General features: G+C 54.8%; 4 protein-coding genes across 7 annotated transcripts in view; 2 read left to right on the forward strand and 2 right to left on the reverse strand.

The window, feature by feature from the left end:
* LOC137854903 (uncharacterized) overlaps nucleotides 1-11923 on the reverse strand; it is a 50807-nt gene extending 38884 nt beyond the window's left edge. Inside the window, exons 1-2 of the mRNA XM_068678906.1 lie at nucleotides 11720-11923; nucleotides 10531-11457 (exon numbers count right to left, since the gene is read on the reverse strand). Coding sequence (XP_068535007.1) covers nucleotides 10531-11323 — 793 coding nt within the window. The 5' untranslated portion in view covers nucleotides 11324-11457; nucleotides 11720-11923. The remainder of the gene's footprint in view (nucleotides 1-10530; nucleotides 11458-11719) is intronic.
* Nucleotides 1-19154, forward strand: part of LOC137856076 (ecto-ADP-ribosyltransferase 5-like) — a 174748-nt gene that overhangs the window by 94805 nt on the left and 60789 nt on the right. The gene's annotated exons all lie outside the window — the stretch shown is intronic.
* LOC137854552 (erythroblast NAD(P)(+)--arginine ADP-ribosyltransferase-like) overlaps nucleotides 1-19154 on the forward strand; it is an 87649-nt gene that overhangs the window by 54232 nt on the left and 14263 nt on the right. The window lies entirely within an intron of this gene.
* On the reverse strand, nucleotides 13094-18784 carry LOC137849338 (erythroblast NAD(P)(+)--arginine ADP-ribosyltransferase-like). The gene is made up of 5 exons (XM_068668886.1): nucleotides 18036-18784; nucleotides 15998-16112; nucleotides 15214-15393; nucleotides 13246-13318; nucleotides 13094-13147 (listed from the first exon to the last, which is right to left on the reverse strand). The coding sequence occupies exons 1-5, from the start codon at nucleotides 18718-18720 to the stop codon at nucleotides 13094-13096; spliced, it is 1107 nt and encodes a 368-aa protein (XP_068524987.1). The 5' UTR covers nucleotides 18721-18784.

Below are 19154 nucleotides of genomic sequence, written 5' to 3' on the forward strand. Positions count from 1 at the left end.
CTCCGCAGCACCTGCAGATCGATGGAGTTCCGCCACATCTCCTCTGAGTTTCTCCAGGTGTCTGCATAGAGCGGGTTTTGGAATTCAGTGCGGTTCACCATTTTCAGCGCCTCTTTCATCTCGCATCTGCAGTCCTGGTACCGGTCATCGAAGGAGTTCTGGGCCATGCCCATTGCCAACTTCTTTATGGGGCCGGGGTCTTGCTCACGGGTGCTGCTGGCGGCCAAGGTGCCAGCCAAGGTGCCGGCCAGCAGCACCCAGCCCAGGCCGAGGTGCTCCATGTGCAGGAAGCTCCGGGGGTCCAGCCACGAGCGGGGATGCCCCAGGCAGCGCAGGACCCGGTCCTCTGCAACCGGCTGAGCTCAGCCGCTGAGTGCAGCAGTACAGGGCACGGGCGTCTGCTAGGGGGAGAGCGCAGGGTCGGAGAAGGCTGCAGGGAGAAGCGGAGCAGATGCATCAGGGGCACCTCCAAAGCCGCCCATGGTCCCCCTGGCACCAGAGGGAAGCACCCGCAGTGTGTGTCCCCAGCCACGGCCACCTGGGTCTTCCCCACCCTGATACCAGCCCGGACTCTTTTTCCCATGCTCTAGTGCATGCGTGTGTGGGTCCCAGTCCCTTGGGTGCTGAGAGGTGAGGCGCAGGCTCTGCAGCCCTCAGTGCAGAGGGGCTCCCGCAGGAGCTGACACTGGCTTGTCCTGGTTTTGGCTGGAATCGAGTTGCTTTTCATCACCGTAGCTGGTGTGGGGCTTTGGTTTTAGGATGAGAATGGTGCTGATAACACACTGATGGCTTAGATGCTGCAGAGCAGTGCTGACACAGCCAAGGACTTCTGTGCTGCTCACACTGCCCTGGCAGCGGGCAGGCTGGGGGTGCAGCAGGAGCTGGGAGGGGACAGGCCCAGGACAGCTGACCCCAACTGGCCAAAGGGGTATTCCACACCATATGGGGTCATGCTGGACAATATATAGGGGTGGCTAGCCTGGGTGGGGGCGCAGGGTGCTCAGGGATAAGCTGGGCATCCATCAGCAGGTGGTGAGCACATTGTGCATCGCTTGCTTTGTATGTGTTATTGTTTTTATTACTACTATTTTTAGTTTAAATATTGTTATTGTTATAATTTTTTTCTGTCCTATTAAACTGTCTTCATCTCAACTCACAGGCTTTTACTTCCCCTGCCCTCCCATTCTCTCCCCCATCCCACTTGGGGATGAAGAAGAGCAAACGGCTCTGTGGTGCTGAGCTGCTGGCCGGTTAAACCACAGTAGTCCTTTGATGTGCAGCATGGGGCCCAAAGGGTTGAGATAAGGACCGATCTGACCACAGCGTGTTAAAACAAAATTGTTGTTTAACAATTGTAATTTGTAAACCTTAGCTTCTCACACAGCTTGCTTAGAATGCAGAGGAACTCCCACTCGGACTGGGGAGGAGGAAGAGTGTTGAGGGATTTCTTGAAACAGCAAAAATCCCATGGCTTGCTGTAGCTGAGCAAACCAAGCTACCAGGGCAACTATGAGAAGTTCCCATGACAGTGTTCCCACATCGCCCGATTGAGGAACTCAGAAAAATATTGTTACCAGTAGCTGGCTTCAAGGACAAGGTCTATGTGACTGCTAAACACAAGGGATTGTTTTCTTGCAGGTGGGGTTGTTTTCTTGCAGTTGTTTGTCTGAGTGCTTTTGACCAATAATCTTGTGTGAAACACTGTCCACCCCTGTTAAGTTCTCTATAAAAGTTAGGCTATTCGGGCAATAAAATGGAGCATGATCTGACTCTACTGTGTGTCTGTCGTGCTTTCGGCCGTGCTTCCTGCAACATATGGCGCCCGAACAGGCTGAGACCTGAACAGGGCCTGAACAGGACATCGCAGCGGGAGACCTGGACAGGACCTGAACAGACATCGCACCGGAGCAGGACATCGCAGCACCGGAGCAGACATCGCAGCCGAGCACGGACATCGCAGCGGCGCCGGGGCAAACATCGCAGCGCAGCGGGACATCAGCGGCGCCGGCACATCCGAACGCAGGTAGACCAGGAGACCAGCGGCGCCGGGACCGGCGGCGCCGGGACCAGCGGCACCGCGATCTCGCCGCGCCGTCGGGACTTCGGAGCGCCCATCCGACCGGCGCTTGAGCAGACCGGACACCGGCCCGGAAACACGGTACACAGGCCTCACGGTGAGACGCGGTACTCCCGCTGAGAGACGCGTGAAAACGGTGGGAAACGGGGTTTTGCGGCGGGACGTGGAATTGCGGAGGGCCGCGGGTAAACGGAGTCGCGGCGGGACGTGGAATTGCGGAGGGCCGCGGGAAATAGAGTTGCGGCGAGACGTGGAATTGCGGAGGGCCGCGGGAAAAAGAGTTGCGGCGGGACGTGGAATTGCGGAGGGCCGTGGGAAATAGAGTTGCGGCGAGACGTGGAATTGCGGAGGGCCGCGGGAAATAGAGTTGCGGCGAGACGTGGAATTGCGGAGGGCCGCGGGAAAAAGAGTTGCGGCGGGACGTGGAATTGCGGAGGGCCGCGGGAAACAGGGTTGCGGCGAGACGTGGAATTGCGGAGGGCCGTGGGAAATTGACGTGATCACGGTGTGATGCGGGACATCCGAGATCGAGCTGCTACGGGAGACCAGAGGCATCAGTGGACAACGGCAGCCGACCCTCACCGTGTGGCGAGTCGGCACAGAGCAGAGGGGCAGACATCGGGACCCTGCAGCCTGTCTGACGTAACCATGGAGGCAGCAGCAGCGGCTGTGCTGCTTCTCTTTGGCATTCTTTTTATAATAGGTTTATCTTGCAATGCAAAAAAGACTATTCGTCCCCAGATCGGTGTTATAACTATGTTTCTGGATAACATTCCGTGGGGTTGCCTCATTCTACGGACTATTAATGACGATTTAGCTCTATTGCAGGGCAGGAGTGCAGAGACGCAGATTACACTGCCAAATGACCACCGGCAGGCTCGTTCACAAACAGCTTCTAGGATTGCAGCTGGCACTGCCTGTAGCCGTATAGCAGATGTTACACTCTCTTTCCTAACTAGTAATCATGCGTCTTATCCATTTGTGGTGAATGGTCAGTGGCAAAAAGAAAAGGGGGAGAGTAAGGGGCGGCAAAGACAGAAACAGTACCAGGAGGATGCCACTGACACTACTAGCACGGGTAATAGGAGTAGTATAAGTGACATAGGTGCAGGGCGGCGGCAGGCACTGCCGCGCTGTGGGGCATTCTGCCTGCTGCTCGCCCTCACCTGCCTGTGCACTGCTGCCGACAGTGCTAGAGCAAAATGTGAAGACTGCTCAGATGGCAGTGATGAGAGTGCTTGTGTGAAGAAGACGTGTGCTGAATCTGACTTTGTGTGCAACAGTGGTCAGTGTGTGCCAAACAGATGGCAGTGTGATGGGGATCCGGACTGTGAAAATGGGTCTGATGAGAGTGCTGATCTGTGTCATATGAGAACATGTCGGGTAAATGAAATCAGCTGTGGTCCTCAGTCAACCCAGTGTATCCTGGTGTCCTGGAAATGTAATGGTGAAAAAGACTGTAACAGAGATCCTGATTGCAAGGATGGAAGTGATGAAATTAACTGCCCTTCTCAGACCTGCAGGCCAGACCAGTTCAGATGTGAAGATGGGAACTGTGTCCACGGAAGAAGGCAGTGCAGTGGTGTGAGAGACTGTCTGGATGGCACTGATGAAGCAAACTGTAACGATGTTATTCAGTGCTCAGGACCTGGCAAATTCAAGTGCAGAAGTGGAGAATGCATAGATATCAATAAAGTGTGTAACCAGCAGAGAGACTGCAAGGACTGGGGTGATGAGCCCCTAAAGGAATGCAACATAAATGAATGTGACTGTCCAGCTGGGTTTGACTTTGTAGAAAAGAGAAACTGTGGAATTGATGAATGTCAAAACCCTGGTATCTGTAGTCAAATCTGTATCAACCTGAAAGGTGGCTACAAATGTGAACGTAGCTGTGGCTATCAGATGAATCCTGCTACAGGAACTGGGAAAGGGCCATACTGGTACAAAAACACAAATAACACCTGTGATTACAATGACGCTGCTAAGCAGGGTTTAGGAGTTTATAGCATGGAGACAAGGGGTAACAACTACAGTGTTTGGAACAATTGTACAGCTTTGGCCTTACCTCCTGATGTGCTTCTGATCTGTGAGGATGGGGACTGGCAAGGTATCCCTGCAAATGCTATCAGATGTCCATGTTACTTAGATAAACTCATTGTATTTGCTCCTAGCTTGTTACAGTTGCGTGAGATCACCAGACATAAATGGGCATTGCTTGCATCGGATTGCAATGATAATGTTGAATTGTGTGGGGTTGCAGCTAGAGCGGCATTAGCAATTTCAGTGCCTGGAGTGGCATCTGCAGCCGCACGTAACAACTTAGAAAAATTGGAATGCTGGGCCGAGAGGCAAGCCTATGCCACGACAGAGATACTTGAGGAGATGTTACCAGATCAAAATAGTCTGCGACATCTGCTTTTACAGGATCAAGCTGCTATTGACATCTTGCTTTTGGCTCAAAGGAATGGGTGTGAGGACTTTAAGGGAATGTACTGTTTAAACCTTTCTGATCATAATGAGTCAATTCACAAATCCATTACTTTCCTGAAAGAGCATATGAGAAAGATTCAATATGGTATCAATCCTTTCAATCAATGGTTCACTGACTTCTTTGAAACAAGGTGTAGATGGTTGCTGGGTTTAGTCACAAGGGGATTAAGGATTTGGTTTATGGTGGTGGTAATCATCGTTGTATGTTGTAAGTATAGCCAAAGAGTCACTTGTAAAACTGCTGTGTCGGGCTTGGTTTGCTCAAAAGAAGAAGGGGGAATTGTTGAGGGATTTCTTGAAACAGCAAAAATCCCATGGCTTGCTGTAGCTGAGCAAACCAAGCTACCAGGGCAACTATGAGAAGTTCCCATGACAGTGTTCCCACATCGCCCGATTGAGGAACTCAGAAAAATATTGTTACCAGTAGCTGGCTTCAAGGACAAGGTCTATGTGACTGCTAAACACAAGGGGTTGTTTTCTTGCAGGTGGGGTTGTTTTCTTGCAGTTGTTTGTCTGAGTGCTTTTGACCAATAATCTTGTGTGAAACACTGTCCACCCCTGTTAAGTTCTCTATAAAAGTTAGGCTATTCGGGCAATAAAATGGAGCATGATCTGACTCTACTGTGTGTCTGTCGTGCTTTCGGCCGTGCTTCCTGCAACAGAAGAGGATGAGGCAGGCTGCTCCAGAGTGGCAGGGCCATCAGAGGAACAGGAAGATGAAGAGGAAGGTATCATGAGAGCATCAGGAACTACCCGATGCCTATTCCAGCATGAGCTATGAGATAGGCGAAAAGATTTCAGTCATTGTCCAGGTGAGCACCTTGTCACCTGGCTGCTCTGGTGCTGGGACAGCGGAGCCACCTCCCTCGACCTGCTGGCCATGCTCCTTTTAATGCCCTCCAGGATCCCCTTGGCCCTCTTGGCCACCAGGGCACACTGCTGCTTCATGGACAACCTGTCACCCACCAGGATCCCCAGGTCCTTCTCCACAGAGCTCCTCTCCAGCAGGTCATCCCCCAGCCTATACTGATAACATTCAGTTGTTCCTTCCCAGGTGCAGGACTCTATACTTGGTCTTGTTAAACCTTACTTGGTTTCTCCCTGCTCATCTCTCCAGCCTGTCCAGGTCTCACTGAATGGCAGCACAACATTCTGGTGTGTCAGCCACTCCTCCCAGCCTTGTATCATCGCTGTACTTTTTGAGGGTGGACACTATTCCTTAGTCAAGGTCATCGAAGAAGGTGTTGAACAAGACCGGACCTGGCCCTGACCGCTGGGGAACACCGTTAGTCGCAGGTCTCCAGCCAGACTCTGTGCTCTGATCACCACCTTCTGAGCTCAGCCAGTCAGCCACTTCTCAACCCACCTTACTGTCCACTCCTCTGTCCCACACTTTCTCGGTTTTGTTACCAAGATGTTGTGGGAGACAGTACCAGAAGCCTTGCTGAAGTCACAGAATCACAGAATCACAGAATTTCTAGGTTGGAAGAGACCTCAAGAACATCGAGTCCAACCTAACCTAACACTAACAGTCCCCACTAAACCATAGCCCTAAGCTCTACATCTAAACGTCTTTTGAAGACTTCCAGTGATGGTGACTCCACCACCACCCTGGGCAGCCTGTTCCACTGCCTCACAACCCTTTTAGTAAAGAAGCTCTTCCTAACATCTAACCTAAACCTCCCCTGGCACAACTTTAGCCCATTCCCCCTCGTCCTGTCACCAGGCACGTGAGAGAACAGGCCAACTCCCACCTCGCTACAGCCTCCTTTAAGGTATCTGTAGAGAGCAATAAGGTCGCCCCTGAGCCTCCTCTTCTCCAGGCTGAACAAGCCCAGCTCCTTCAGCTGCTCCTCGTAGGACTTGTTCTCCAGGCCCCTCACCAGCTTTGTTGCCCTTCTCTGGACTCGCTCAAGCACCTCCATGTCCTTCTTGTAGCGAGGGGCCCAAAACTGAACACAGTACTCGAGGTGCGGCCTCACCAGAGCCGAGTACAGGGGGACGATCACCTCCCTAGCCCTGCTGGTCACACTGTTTCTGATACAAGCCAGGATGCCGTTGGCCTTCTTGGCCACCTGAGCACACTGCTGGCTCATATTCAGCCGACTGTCCAACAATACTCCCAGGTCCTTCTCTGCCTGGCAGCTCTCCAACCACTCATCTCCCAGCCTGTAGCTCTGCTTGGGGTTGTTGTGCCCCAGGTGCAGGACCCGGCACTTGGCCTTGTTGAACTTCATGCAGTTGGCCTCAGCCCATCGGTGCAGCCTATCCAGATCCTCCTGCAGAGCCTTCCTACCCTCGAGCAGATCAACACACGCACCTAACTTGGTGTCATCTGCGAACTTACTGAGGGTGCACTCAATGCCCTCGTCCAAATCATTGATAAAGATATTAAAGAGGACCGGCCCCAGCACCGAGCCCTGGGGAACGCCACTAGTGACCGGCCTACAACTGGACTTGACTCCATTCACCACAACTCTTTGGGCCCGGCAATCCAGCCAGTTTCTAACCCAACGAAGCGTGCGCCAGTCCAAGCCAAGAGCAGCCAGTTTCTTGAGGAGAATGCTGTGGGAAACCGTGTTAAAAGCCTTGCTGAAGTCAAGGTAGACCGCATCCACAGCCTTCCCCTCATCCACCAAGCGTGTAACATTGTCACACAAGGAGATCAGGTTCGTCAAGCAGGACCTGCCTTTCATAACCCCATGCTGACTGGGCCTGATCACCTGCTTGCCCTGCAAGTGCCGCGTGATGACTCCCAAGAGGATCTGCTCCATGAGCTTCCCTGGTACTGAGGTCAAACTGACAGGCCTGTAGTTCCCTGGGTCTGCCCTCCGGCCCTTCTTGTAGATGGGCGTCACGTTTGCTAGCCGCCAGTCAGCTGGGACCTCCCCCGATAGCCAGGACTGCTGATAAATGATGGAAAGTGGCTTGGCCAGCTCCTCTGCCAGTTCTCTCAAAGAAGAGGATCTTTCACATGTTGGTGCGGAACTGCCTGGGCTCCATTTTGTGGCCACTGCCCCTTGTTCTGTCCCCACAGACCACTGAAAAGAGGTTGGCCAAATCCCTCTGTCTCCCACCCCTCAGGTATTTGTACACATTGAGGACATCCCCTCTCAGTCCTCTCTTCTCCAGGCTGCACAGCCCCAGGTCTCTCAGCCTCTCCTCACAGGGAAGATGCTCCAGGCCCCGGATCATCCTTGTGGCCCTCCGCTGGACTCTTTCCAGGAGATCCCTGTTGTCTTTCTTGTACCAGGGAGCCCAGAACTGGACCCAGCGCTCCAGGTGAGGCCTGACCAGGGCAGAGCAGAGGGGGAGGATCACCTCCCTCGACCTGCTGGCCACGCTCCTTTTAATGCCCGCCAGGATCCCCTTGGCCCTCTTGGCCACCAGGGCACACTGCTGCCTCATGGACAACCTGTCACCCACCAGGATCCCCAGGTTCTTCTCCGCAGAGCTCCTCTCCAGCAGGTCATTCCCCAGCCTGTACTGATACCTGCGGAGATGTGAGTTGCTAGGACAAACAATCACAAAGGGGTTTTGTCAGATAAAACTGCTGCTGCAGTTTCCAGCAGCAGTCCCCCAGACATAGAAATGAAATTTATGAATGTCAATGCTTTCATTTATGAAAATAAATAACATAATTTTCATTTATAAAAATAAATGTGTTTTCATTTATGAAAACATTGACAAAAACTGGCCCCAAAACAGAGCCCCAGGGAACCCCACGAGTAACTGCCCGTCAGCCTGATGTAACCCCATTTACTAGCACCCTTGGAGCCTGACCCACCAGCCAGTTGTTCACCCAGCACATTAGGTACCTGTCTAGCTGTGTGCTGCACATTTAGTCCTGAGGGATACTTTGAGAAACCGTATCAAACGCTTTGCCAAAATACAAAACAATTTCATCAGCTGCCATCCGTTGGTCAACTATGTGGGTAACTTTGTCATGAAAGGAAATTAAGTTCGTTAAGCGGGGCCTTCCCCTCATGAACCCTCTGCTTGCTATGACCAGGGACTGCCTTGTCCCTCAGGTGCTTTTCAATAACTCCTGGGATAATTTTCTCCATGATTTTACCAGGCACTGAAATGAGACTGACAGGTCTGTAGTTACCAGGGTCTTCTTTCTCGCTCTTGCTGAAAACTGGAACCACATTTGCCATCTTCCAATAGACCGGGATCTCTCTGGATTCCCAAGACCATTGGAAAGTAATTGAGAGAGGTTTTTCCTCCCAGACAACAGATATGTGTATTGGGGCCCTGCTTCCCAAGATGTGCCTGACCTTGCTTGCTGATGGGCAGTAGAGAGTAACTGCTTTCTCTTTGCTTCCGTGTGGATTGGCATTTATTTTGTTTTTTCTTTTTCTTTTGTATTTCAATTTTCCTTCTCTCAACACCTTAGCCTTTTCCTTTGTGTCATCCTTTCTGCCTCCCCTCTGTCTCTGAGGAGCAATGAGAGAGCAGTTGTGGTTTTAGTTAGACATCGATGTGAAACCACGGCAGCCTTTTGGCATCCATTGAGAGGCTCAGGGGGTGGAGATGACAAGAAATTTGACCAGAGTGCTTCAGAGGGAGCTGACAATGATCATATTTGTTGAACATATCTGTTGATTTGCTGCCCACAATGTTGTCTGGTTTGCTCTTAATATCTTTCAGTGTGATGCTGCGTGATCCTGTGCCGTGTTCTCTCTTTTGCTATTTATCATATCCGAGGGCTTGTTAAAATCTGTGTGCATTTGTGTTGTTTTTTTCAGTTTGCTGTTCTGTGAATCTGTATTGGCAAGGGCTTGATAGCGGGGGGCTGCTGAGGTGGCCTCTGTGAGAAGGTCAGTGCAGCAGGAGGGCAGGAGGTGCTCCATGAACCAGAGCACAAGTTCCCCTGCGGCCTGTGCAGGGAGAGGCCCCTGGTGGAGCAGGCTGTCCCCCTGCACCCATGGGTCCCACACGGAGCAGATCTCCACGCTGCAGCCCCCCCATGGGTGGAGGAGCCCCCGGTGGAGCAGGTGGCTGTGGCCTGGAGGAGGCTGCGGCCCATGGAGAGCCCCCGCAGGAGCAGGCCCCGGGCCGGAGCTGCAGCCTGTGGAGAGGAGCCCACATGGAGCAGGGGGCTGGGGGGAGCTGCCAGGGGCCAGGTCACCCCAGACACCGTTGGGCCACTTCAACACAAAGCCAGGGCCACCTCTCCTCCCTCTGGGGCTGCCACTGCCCCCGGCCCCTCCGGGCACTGTCGCCACCAGTCCCGCAGCCGGCCCTAGGCCCGGCGCCGGCGGCAGCGCCGTGTTGTGGGCTGATCCCCGCAGGGCTGTTCTCTCGGGCACGCTGCGCTTGGCTCTGCCGTTCCCTCAAGCCTTCGGGCCTCGCACTGGGCACCAGAAGGCCTGCTGTGCTTGAAGCTACAGGCAGCTCAGCACCGCACAGCCGCTCGCTCCCCTCCTCCCCAGCAGGGCTGGGGAGAGAAGGGACACTTGGATCTGGCTGCAGGAGCTGGCACTGAGCTCACTCGCACACACAGAGGCCTCGCCAGGAGCTGGCACGTAGGCCTCTCAGCACGCGGACACATGGGAAAGGCTGCGAGTGTGCAAAGAGAAAAGCTTTAATGAGAGAAATGCGACGATAGGACACACAAACACTGACCGGCCCTTTTATACCCCAAACCTAACCCCTCAGCAGGCCCTCCTGCTCCTCCTTCTCTACACACCCCCATGCCTCCACACAGCAGCTCCACATTATTTCAAGCTCCCCAGGCTCCCCAAGCTCCCCAAGCTCCTCACCTCCCTTAGCTACCCACACGGAGGTGTTGCCTTCACCACGAGGCTCCCCTTCCCCTCACAGAGCCAGTGGCACGAGGCCCCCGTTCTTCTGCAGCCATGGCTGGAGGAGCGCGGGGAGCACGGCAGCGCCTGCCCAGGGCTCTGCCCTGTCCCCAGACATCTCCCGGGGGCACTCACCCTGCTGCCTGCCCTTACCCTTCAGCAGCGCACAGTTGTAGGTGCTGTGCGTGGTATGGGAGCGGAGATGGATGACGTTTCCGCGTCTGTCACGGGTGAATTTGGTGACCATGAAGACCTCATAGGGTGGGATGAGGACTTCATCCTCAGTAGGGAAAAAGGAGAAATGCTTGATGGGGACACCGTAGCAGGTGTACACAATGAAGAAGGTGTCCTGGCCAAATTTCTGGGCAGCATTCTTCTGGAGGGAGGCAGAGGCGAACTGGCCGAAGCGGACGGTCTGCTGGCGGTGGGCCGTAAAGTGGATGCCCTTGACGCCACGGTAGACGTTGTAGCATCTGCGGCCCTGGGCATTCCACAGAGTGTGCAGGGCCTCAGTCAGGAGGAAATGCAGTGTCTTGAAGGGGAAGGATTGGAGGTAGTACCCGCGGGAGCGCCCACCCTCGCGCACAGCTGCGTTGAACTGGCTGTAGAGGCCTGTATTAGCAGTGTACGCCAGCACGGCCACCGCGTATTCCCTCCGCAGCACCTGCGGGTGGATGGAGTTGCCCCATTGCTTCCGCCACCTCTCGTCTGCTCTTCTCCAGGTGTCTGCATAAATGTGGTTTTTGAATTCCGCATGGTGCAGTTTCTTCAGCGCAACCTCCATCTTGTTTCTACAACCCCGATACTGGTCATCGAAGGAGTTCTGGGCCATGCCCATTGCCAACTTCTTTATGGGGCTGAGGTCTTGCTCACGGGTGCTGCTGGCGGCCAAGGTGCCAGCCAAGGTGCCGGCCAGCAGCACCCAGCCCAGGCCGAGGTGCTCCATGTGCAGGAAGCTCCGGGGGTCCAGCCACGAGCGGGGATGGACCCGGTCCTCTGCAACCGGCTGAGCTCAGCCGCTGAGTGCAGCAGTACAGGGCACGGGCGTCTGCTAGGGGGAGAGCGCAGGGTCGGAGAAGGCTGCAGGGAGAAGCGGAGCAGATGCATCAGGGGCACCTCCAAAGATGCCCATGGCCCCCCTGGCACCAGAGGGAAGCACCCGCAGTGTGTGTCCCCAGCCACGGCCACCTGGGTCTTCCCCACCCCGATACCGGCCCGGACTCCAGCCCAACTACTTGCATCAAACACCGCAGACACCTGGGTTCCCCCGTGCAGCCCCGACATCCTCTGAGGCCGCAGCATTTGTGCCAGGAGGAGCCCTGGTGCTGCAGTGAGATGTTACCTCTGCTCTGTTGCATGCAGGACCCACGGCTCGGCGCTGCTGCAGGGTGCGTGGAGCTGGCTGCTCTGCCTTTTTATAGCAACCCCCAGACAGTTTGTGTTCCAGCCCCCCATGACCACCCAGTTGCTGCTGGGCTGTTGCAAAAGGCTGCAGGGAAACCAACAGGAAATCGCCTCTTATCAGTTGCCCATGCTCTAGTGCATGCGTGTGTGGGTCCCAGTCCCTTGGGTGCTGAGAGGTGAGGCACAGGCTCTGCAGCCCTCAGTGCAGAGGGGCTCCCGCAGGATCAGACACTGGCTTGTCCTGGTTTTGTCTGGGATCGAGTTGCTTTTCATCACCGTAGCTGGTGTGGGGCTTTGGTTTTAGGATGAGAATGGTGCTGATAACACACTGCTGGCTTAGATGCTGCTGAGCAGTGCTGACACAGCCAAGGACTTCTGTGCTGCTCACACTGCCCTGGCAGCGGGCAGGCTGGGGGTGCAGCAGGAGCTGGGAGGGGACAGGCCCAGGACAGCTGACCCCAACTGGCCAAAGGGGTATTCCACACCATGTGGGGTCATGCAACAATATATAGGGGTAGCGCCCCCCCCACCCCCAATTCTCTCCCCCATCCCACTTGAGGAAAAAGCTGGTTGCCGGTTAAACCACAGCAGTCCTTTGATGTCCAGCACGGGGCCCAAAGGGTTGAGATAAGGACAGATCTGACCTCAGCGTGTTAAAACAAAATTGTTGTTTAACAATTGTAATTTGTAAACCTTAGCTTCTCCCACGGCTTGCTTAGAATGCAGAGGAACTCCCACTCAGACTGGGGAGGAGGAAGAAGACGAGGCAGGCTGCTCCAGAGTGGCGGGGCCATCAGAGGAACAGGAAGATGAAGAGGAAGGTATCATGAGAGCATCAGGAACTACCCGATGCCTATTCCAGCATGAGCTATGAGATAGGCGAAAAGATTTCAGTCGTTGTCCAGGTGAGCACCTTGTCACCTGGCTGCTCTGGTGCTGGGACAGCGGAGCCACCTCCCTCGACCTGCTGGCCATGCTCCTTTTAATGCCCTCCAGGATCCCCTTGGCCCTCTTGGCCACCAGGGCACACTGCTGCTTCATGGACAACCTGTCACCCACCAGGATCCCCAGGTCCTTCTCCACAGAGCTCCTCTCCAGCAGGTCATCCCCCAGCCTATACTGATAACATTCAGTTGTTCCTTCCCAGGTGCAGGACTCTATACTTGGTCTTGTTAAACCTTACTTGGTTTCTCCCTGCTCATCTCTCCAGCCTGTCCAGGTCTCACTGAATGGCAGCACAACATTCTGGTGTGTCAGCCACTCCTCCCAGCCTTGTATTATCGCTGTACTTTTTGAGGGTGGACACTATTCCTTAGTCAAGGTCATCGAAGAAGGTGTTGAACAAGACCGGACCTGGCCCTGACCGCTGGGGAACACCGTTAGTCGCAGGTCTCCAGCCAGACTCTGTGCTCTGATCACCACCTTCTGAGCTCAGCCAGTCAGCCACTTCTCAACCCACCTTACTGTCCACTCCTCTGTCCCACACTTTCTCAGTTTTTTTACCAAGATGTTGTAGGAGACAGTACCAGAAGCCTTGCTGAAGTCACAGAATCACAGAATCACAGAATTTCTAGGTTGGAAGAGACCTCAAGATCATCGAGTCCAACCTCTGACCTAACGCTAACAGTCCCCACTAAACCATAGCCTTAAGCTCTACATCTAAACGTCTTTTAAAGACCTCCAGGGATGGTGACTCCACCACCTATCCTGGGCAGCCCGTTCCAATGCCTCACAACCCTTTCGGTAAAGAAGTTCTTCCTAATATCGCACCTAAAACTCCCCTGTCGCAATTTAAGCCCATTCCCCATCGTCCTGTCACCAGGCACGTGGGAGAACAGACCAACCCCCACCTCGCTACAGCCTCCTTTAAGGTACCTGCAGAGAGCAATAAGGTCGCCCCTGAGCCTCCTCTTCTCCAGGCTGAACAAGCCCAGCTCCCTCAGCCGCTCCTCATAGGACTTGTTCTCCAGGCCCCTCACCAGCTTCGTCGCCCTTCTCTGGACCCGCTCAAGCACCTCCATGTCCTTCTTGTAGCGAGGGGCCCAAAACTGAAAACAGGACTCGAGGTGCGGCCTCACCAGAGCTGAGTACAGGGGGACGATCACCTCCCTAGCCCTGCTGGTCACACTGCTTCTGATACAAGCCAGGATGCCGTTGGCCTTCTTGGCCACCTGAGCACACTGCTGGCTCATCTTCAGCCGACTATCCACCAATATTCCCAGGTATTTCTCTGCCTGGCAGCTTTCCGACCACTCATCTCCCAGCCTGTAGCTCTGCTTGGGGTTGTTGTGCCCCAGGTGCAGGACCCGGCACTTGGCCTTGTTGAACTTCATGCAGTTGGCCTCAGCCCATCGGTGCAGCCTATCCAGATCCTCCTGCAGAGCCTTCCTACCCTCGAGCATATCGACACACGCACCTAACTTGGTGTCATCTGTGAACTTACTGAGGGTGCACTCAATGCCCTCATCCAGATCATTGATGAAGATATTAAAGAGGACCGGCCCCAGCACCGAGCCCTGGGGAACGCCACTAGTGACCGGCCTCCAACTGGACTTGACTCCATTCACCACAACTCTTTGGGCCCGGCAATCCAGCCAGTTTCTAACCCAACGAAGCGTGCGCCAGTCCAAGCCAAGAGCAGCCAGTTTCTTGAGGAGAATGCTGTGGGAAACCGTGTTAAAAGCCTTGCTGAAGTCAAGGTAGACCGCATCCACAGCCTTCCCCTCATCCACCAAGCGTGTAACATTGTCACACAAGGAGATCAGGTTCGTCAAGCAGGACCTGCCTTTCATAACCCCATGCTGACTGGGCCTGATCACCTGCTTGCCCTGCAAGTGCCGCGTGATGACTCCCAAGAGGATCTGCTCCATGAGCTTCCCTGGTACTGAGGTCAAACTGACAGGCCTGTAGTTCCCTGGGTCTGCCCTCCGGCCCTTCTTGTAGATGGGCGTCACGTTTGCTAGCCGCCAGTCAGCTGGGACCTCCCCCGATAGCCAGGACTGCTGATAAATGATGGAAAGTGGCTTGGCCAGCTCCTCTGCCAAGGAGCAGAGGATCCTCAAAGAAGAGGATCTTTCGCGTGTTGGTGCGGAACTGCCTGGACTCCATTTTGTGGCCACTGCCCCTTGTCCTGTCCCCACAGACCACTGAAAGAGGTTGGCCAAATCCCTCTGTCTCCCACCCCTCAGGTATTTGTACACATTGAGGACATCCCCTCTCAGTCCTCTCTTCTCCAGGCTGCACAGCCCCAGGTCTCTCAGCCTCTCCTCACAGGGAAGATGCTCCTGGCCCCGTCTCATCCTTGTGGCCCTCCGCTGGACTCTTTCCAGGAGATCCCTGTCTTTTTTGTACCGGGAAGCTCAGAACTGGACCCAGTGCTCCAGGTGAGGCCTGACCAGGGCAGAGCAGAGGGGAAGGATCACCTCCCTTGACCTGCTGGCCACGCTCCTTTTAATGCCCTCCAGGATCCCCTTGGCCCTCTTGGCCACCAGGGCACACTGCTGCCTCATGGACAACCTGTCACCCACCAGGATCCCCAGGTTCTTCTCCGCAGAGCTCCTCTCCAGCAGGTCATTCCCCAGCCTGTACTGATACCTGCGGAGATGTGAGTTGCTAGGACAAACAATCACAAAGGGGTTTTGTCAGATAAAAATGCTGCTGCAGTTTCCAGCAGCAGTCCCCCAGACAAAGAAATGAAATTTATGAATGTCAATGCTTCCATTTATGAAAATAAATAACATAATTTTCATTTATAAAAATAAATGTCAATATTTTCCTTTATAAAAATATTCACAAAAACTGGCCCCAAAACTGAGCCCATGGAAACCCCACAAGTAACTGCCCGTCAGCCTGATGTAACCCCATTTACTAGCACCCTTGGAGCCTGACCCACCAGCCAGTTGTTCACCCAGCACATTAGGTACCTGTCTAGCTGTGTGCTGCACATTTAGTCCTGAGGGATACTTTGAGAAACCGTATCAAACACATTGCCGAAATACAAAACGATTTCATCAGCTGCCATCCGTTGGTCAACTATGTGGGTAACTTTGTCATGAAAGGAAATTAAGTTCGTTAAGCGGGGCCTTCCCCTCATGAACCCTCTGCTTGCTGTGACCAGGGACTGCCTTGTCCCTCAGGTGCTTTTCAATAACTCCTGGGATAATTTTCTCCATGATTTTACCAGGCACTGAAATGAGACTGACAGGTCTGTAGTTACCAGGGTCTTCTTTCTCGCTCTTGCTGAAAACTGGAACCACATTTGCCATCTTCCAATAGACCGGGATCTCTCTGGATTCCCAAGACCATTGGAAAGTAGTTGAGAGAGGTTTTTCCTCCCAGACAACAGATATGTGTATTGGGGCCCTGCTTCCCAAGATGTGCCTGACCTTGCTTGCTGATGGGCAGTAGAGAGTAACTGCTTTCTCTTTGCTTCCGTGTGGATTGGCATTTATTTTGTTTTTTCTTTTTCTTTTGTATTTCAATTTTCCTTCTCTCAACACCTTAGCCTTTTCCTTTGTGTCATCCTTTCTGCCTCCCCTCTGTCTCTGAGGAGCAATGAGAGAGCAGTTGTGGTTTTAGTTAGACATCGATATGAAACCACGGCAGCCTTTTGGCATCCATTGAGAGGCTCAGGGGGTGGAGATGACAAGAAATTTGACCAGAGTGCTTCAGAGGGAGCTTACAATGATCATATTTGTCGAACATATCTGTTGATTTGCTGCCCACAATGTTGTCTGGTTTGGTCTTAATATCTTTCAGTGTGATGCTGCGTGATCCTGTGCTGTGTTCTCTCTTTTTTCTATTTATCATATCCGAGGGCTTGTTAAAAGCTGTGTGCATTTGTGTTTTTGTTTTTTTTTTCAGTTTGCTGTTCTGTGAATCTGTATTGGCAAGGGCTTGATAGCGGGGGGCTGCTGAGGTGGCCTCTGCGAGAAGGTCAGTGCAGCAGGAGGGCAGGAGGTGCTCCATGAACCAGAGCACAAGTTCCCCTGCGGCCTGTGCAGGGAGAGGCCCCTGGTGGAGCAGGCTGTCCCCCTGCACCCATGGGTCCCACACGGAGCAGATCTCCACGCTGCAGCCCCCCCATGGGTGGAGGAGCCCCCGGTGGAGCAGGTGGATGTGGCCTGGAGGAGGCTGCGGCCCATGGAGAGCCCCCGCAGGAGCAGGCCCCGGGCCGGAGCTGCAGCCATGGGTGGAGGAGCCCACGGGGAGCAGGGGGCTGGGGGGAGCTGCCAGCAACTGTGGGGGCCCCGTGCTGGAGCAGTTTGGGACTGGGGGATGGACCCCGTTGGACGGAGCCGTGTGGGAGCAGTTCTTGGAGCCCCTGAAGGATCAGTTGGGGAAGGACGGCATCCATGGGAGGGACCCCACAGGGAGCAGGGGCACAGAGGGACCGTGAGGGGTGGCGGGGATGAAGCGCCAGGGACTGACCGCAGCCCCCATTGCCCGTTCCCCTGCACTGCTCGGGGGGAGGAGGTGGAAGAGGTGGATGAGGGGAAGGTGTTGGAGTTTGTTTTTGTGTTTGTTTTCTAACTGCTCTAGCTTGTTAGTAATAGGCAATAAATGTTACCTATCTTCCTACTCTGAGTCTGTTTAGCTTGTTACGATAATGGTTGAGCGATCTCCCTGCCCTTATCTCAACCTCTCCTCCCTGTGGGGCTGCCACTGCCCCCGGCCCCTCCGGGCACTGTCGCCACCAGTCCCGCAGCCGGCCCTAGGCCCGGCGCCGGCGGCAGCGCCGTGTTGTGGGCTGACCCTGCAGGGCTGTTGTCTCGGGCACGCTGCGCTTGGCTCTGCCGTTCCCTCAAGCCTTCGGGCCTCGCACTGGGCACCAGAAGGCCTGCTGTGCTTGAAGCTACAGGCAGCTCAGCACCGCACAGCCGCTCGCTCCCCTCCTCCCCAGCAGGGCTGGGGAGAGAAGGGACACTTGGATCTGGCTGCAGGAGCTGGCACTGAGCTCACTCGCACACACAGAGGCCTCGCCAGGAGCTGGCACGTAGGCCTCTCAGCATGCGGACACATGGGAAAGGCTGCGAGTGTGCAAAGAGAAAAGCTTTAATGAGAGAAATGCGATGATAGGACACACAAACACTGACCGGCCCTGCTTTTTTATACTCCAAACCTAACCCCTCAGCAGGTCCTCCTGCTCCTCCTTCATGGCTGGAGGTGCACGGGGAGCACAGCGGCGCCTGCCCAGGGCTGTGCCCTGTTCCCAGCCATCTCCCGGGGGCACCCACCCTGCTGGCTGCCCGTACCCTTCAGCAACGCACAGTTGTAGGTGCTATGTGTGGAATGGGAGCGGAGATGGATGATGCTTCTGCTGAAGTCATGGATGACTTTGGTGACCTTGAAGACCTCAAAGGGTGGGATGAGGACTTCTTTCTCACCAGGGTAGAAGGAGAAGTTCCAGATGGGGACACCGTAGCAGGTGTACACAATGAAGAAGGTGTCCTGGCCAAATCTCTTGGTAGCTTTCTTATGGAGGGAGGCAGAGGCGAACTGGCCGAATCGGACAGTCTGGTTGATCTGGGCCATAAAGTGGATGCCCCTGACGCCACGGTAGACGTTGTAGCATCTGCGGCCCTGGGCATTCCGCAGAGTGTGCAGGGCCTCGGTCAGGAGGAAATGCAGTGTCTTGAAGGGGAAGGATTGGAGGTAGTACCCGCGGGAGCGCCCACCCTCGCGCACAGCTGCGTTGAACTGGCTGTAGAGGCCTGTGCCAGCAGTGTATGCCAGCACGGCCACTGCGTACTCCCGCTGCAGCACCTGCGAGTGGTTGGAGTTCCCCCATTGTTTCCGCCACCTCTTATCTGCTCTTCTCCAGGTGTTTGCATAGATGTGGTTTTTGAATTCCACATGGTGCAGTTTCTTCAGCGCAACCTCCATCTTGTATCTGCAACCCCGGTACTGGTCATCGAAGGAGTTCTGGGCCATGCCCATTGCCAACTTCTTTATGGGGCCGAGGTCTTGCTCACGGGTGCTGCTGGCGGCCAAGGTGCCAGCCAAGGTGCCGGCCAGCAGCACCCAGCCCAGGCCAAGGTGCTCCCTGTGCAGGAAGCTCCGGGGGTCCAGCTACGAGCGGGGATGCCCCAGGCAGCGCAGGACCCGGTCCTCTGCAACTGGCTGAGCTCAGCCGCTGAGTGCAGCAGTACAGGGCACGGGCGTCTGCTAGGGGGAGAGCGCAGGGTCGGAGAAGGCTGCAGGGAGAAGCAGAGCAGAGGCATCAGGGTCACCTCGAAAACCGCCCATGGCCCCCCTGGCACCAGAGGGAAGCACCTGCAGTGTGTGTCCCCAGCCAGGGCCACCTGGGTCTTCCCCACCCCGATACTGGCCCGGACTCCAGCCCAACTACTTGCATCAATCACCGCAGACAC

Source organism: Anas acuta, chromosome 1, assembly GCF_963932015.1.
Source record: "Anas acuta chromosome 1, bAnaAcu1.1, whole genome shotgun sequence".
In the NCBI taxonomy this organism is placed as follows: domain Eukaryota; kingdom Metazoa; phylum Chordata; class Aves; order Anseriformes; family Anatidae; genus Anas; species Anas acuta.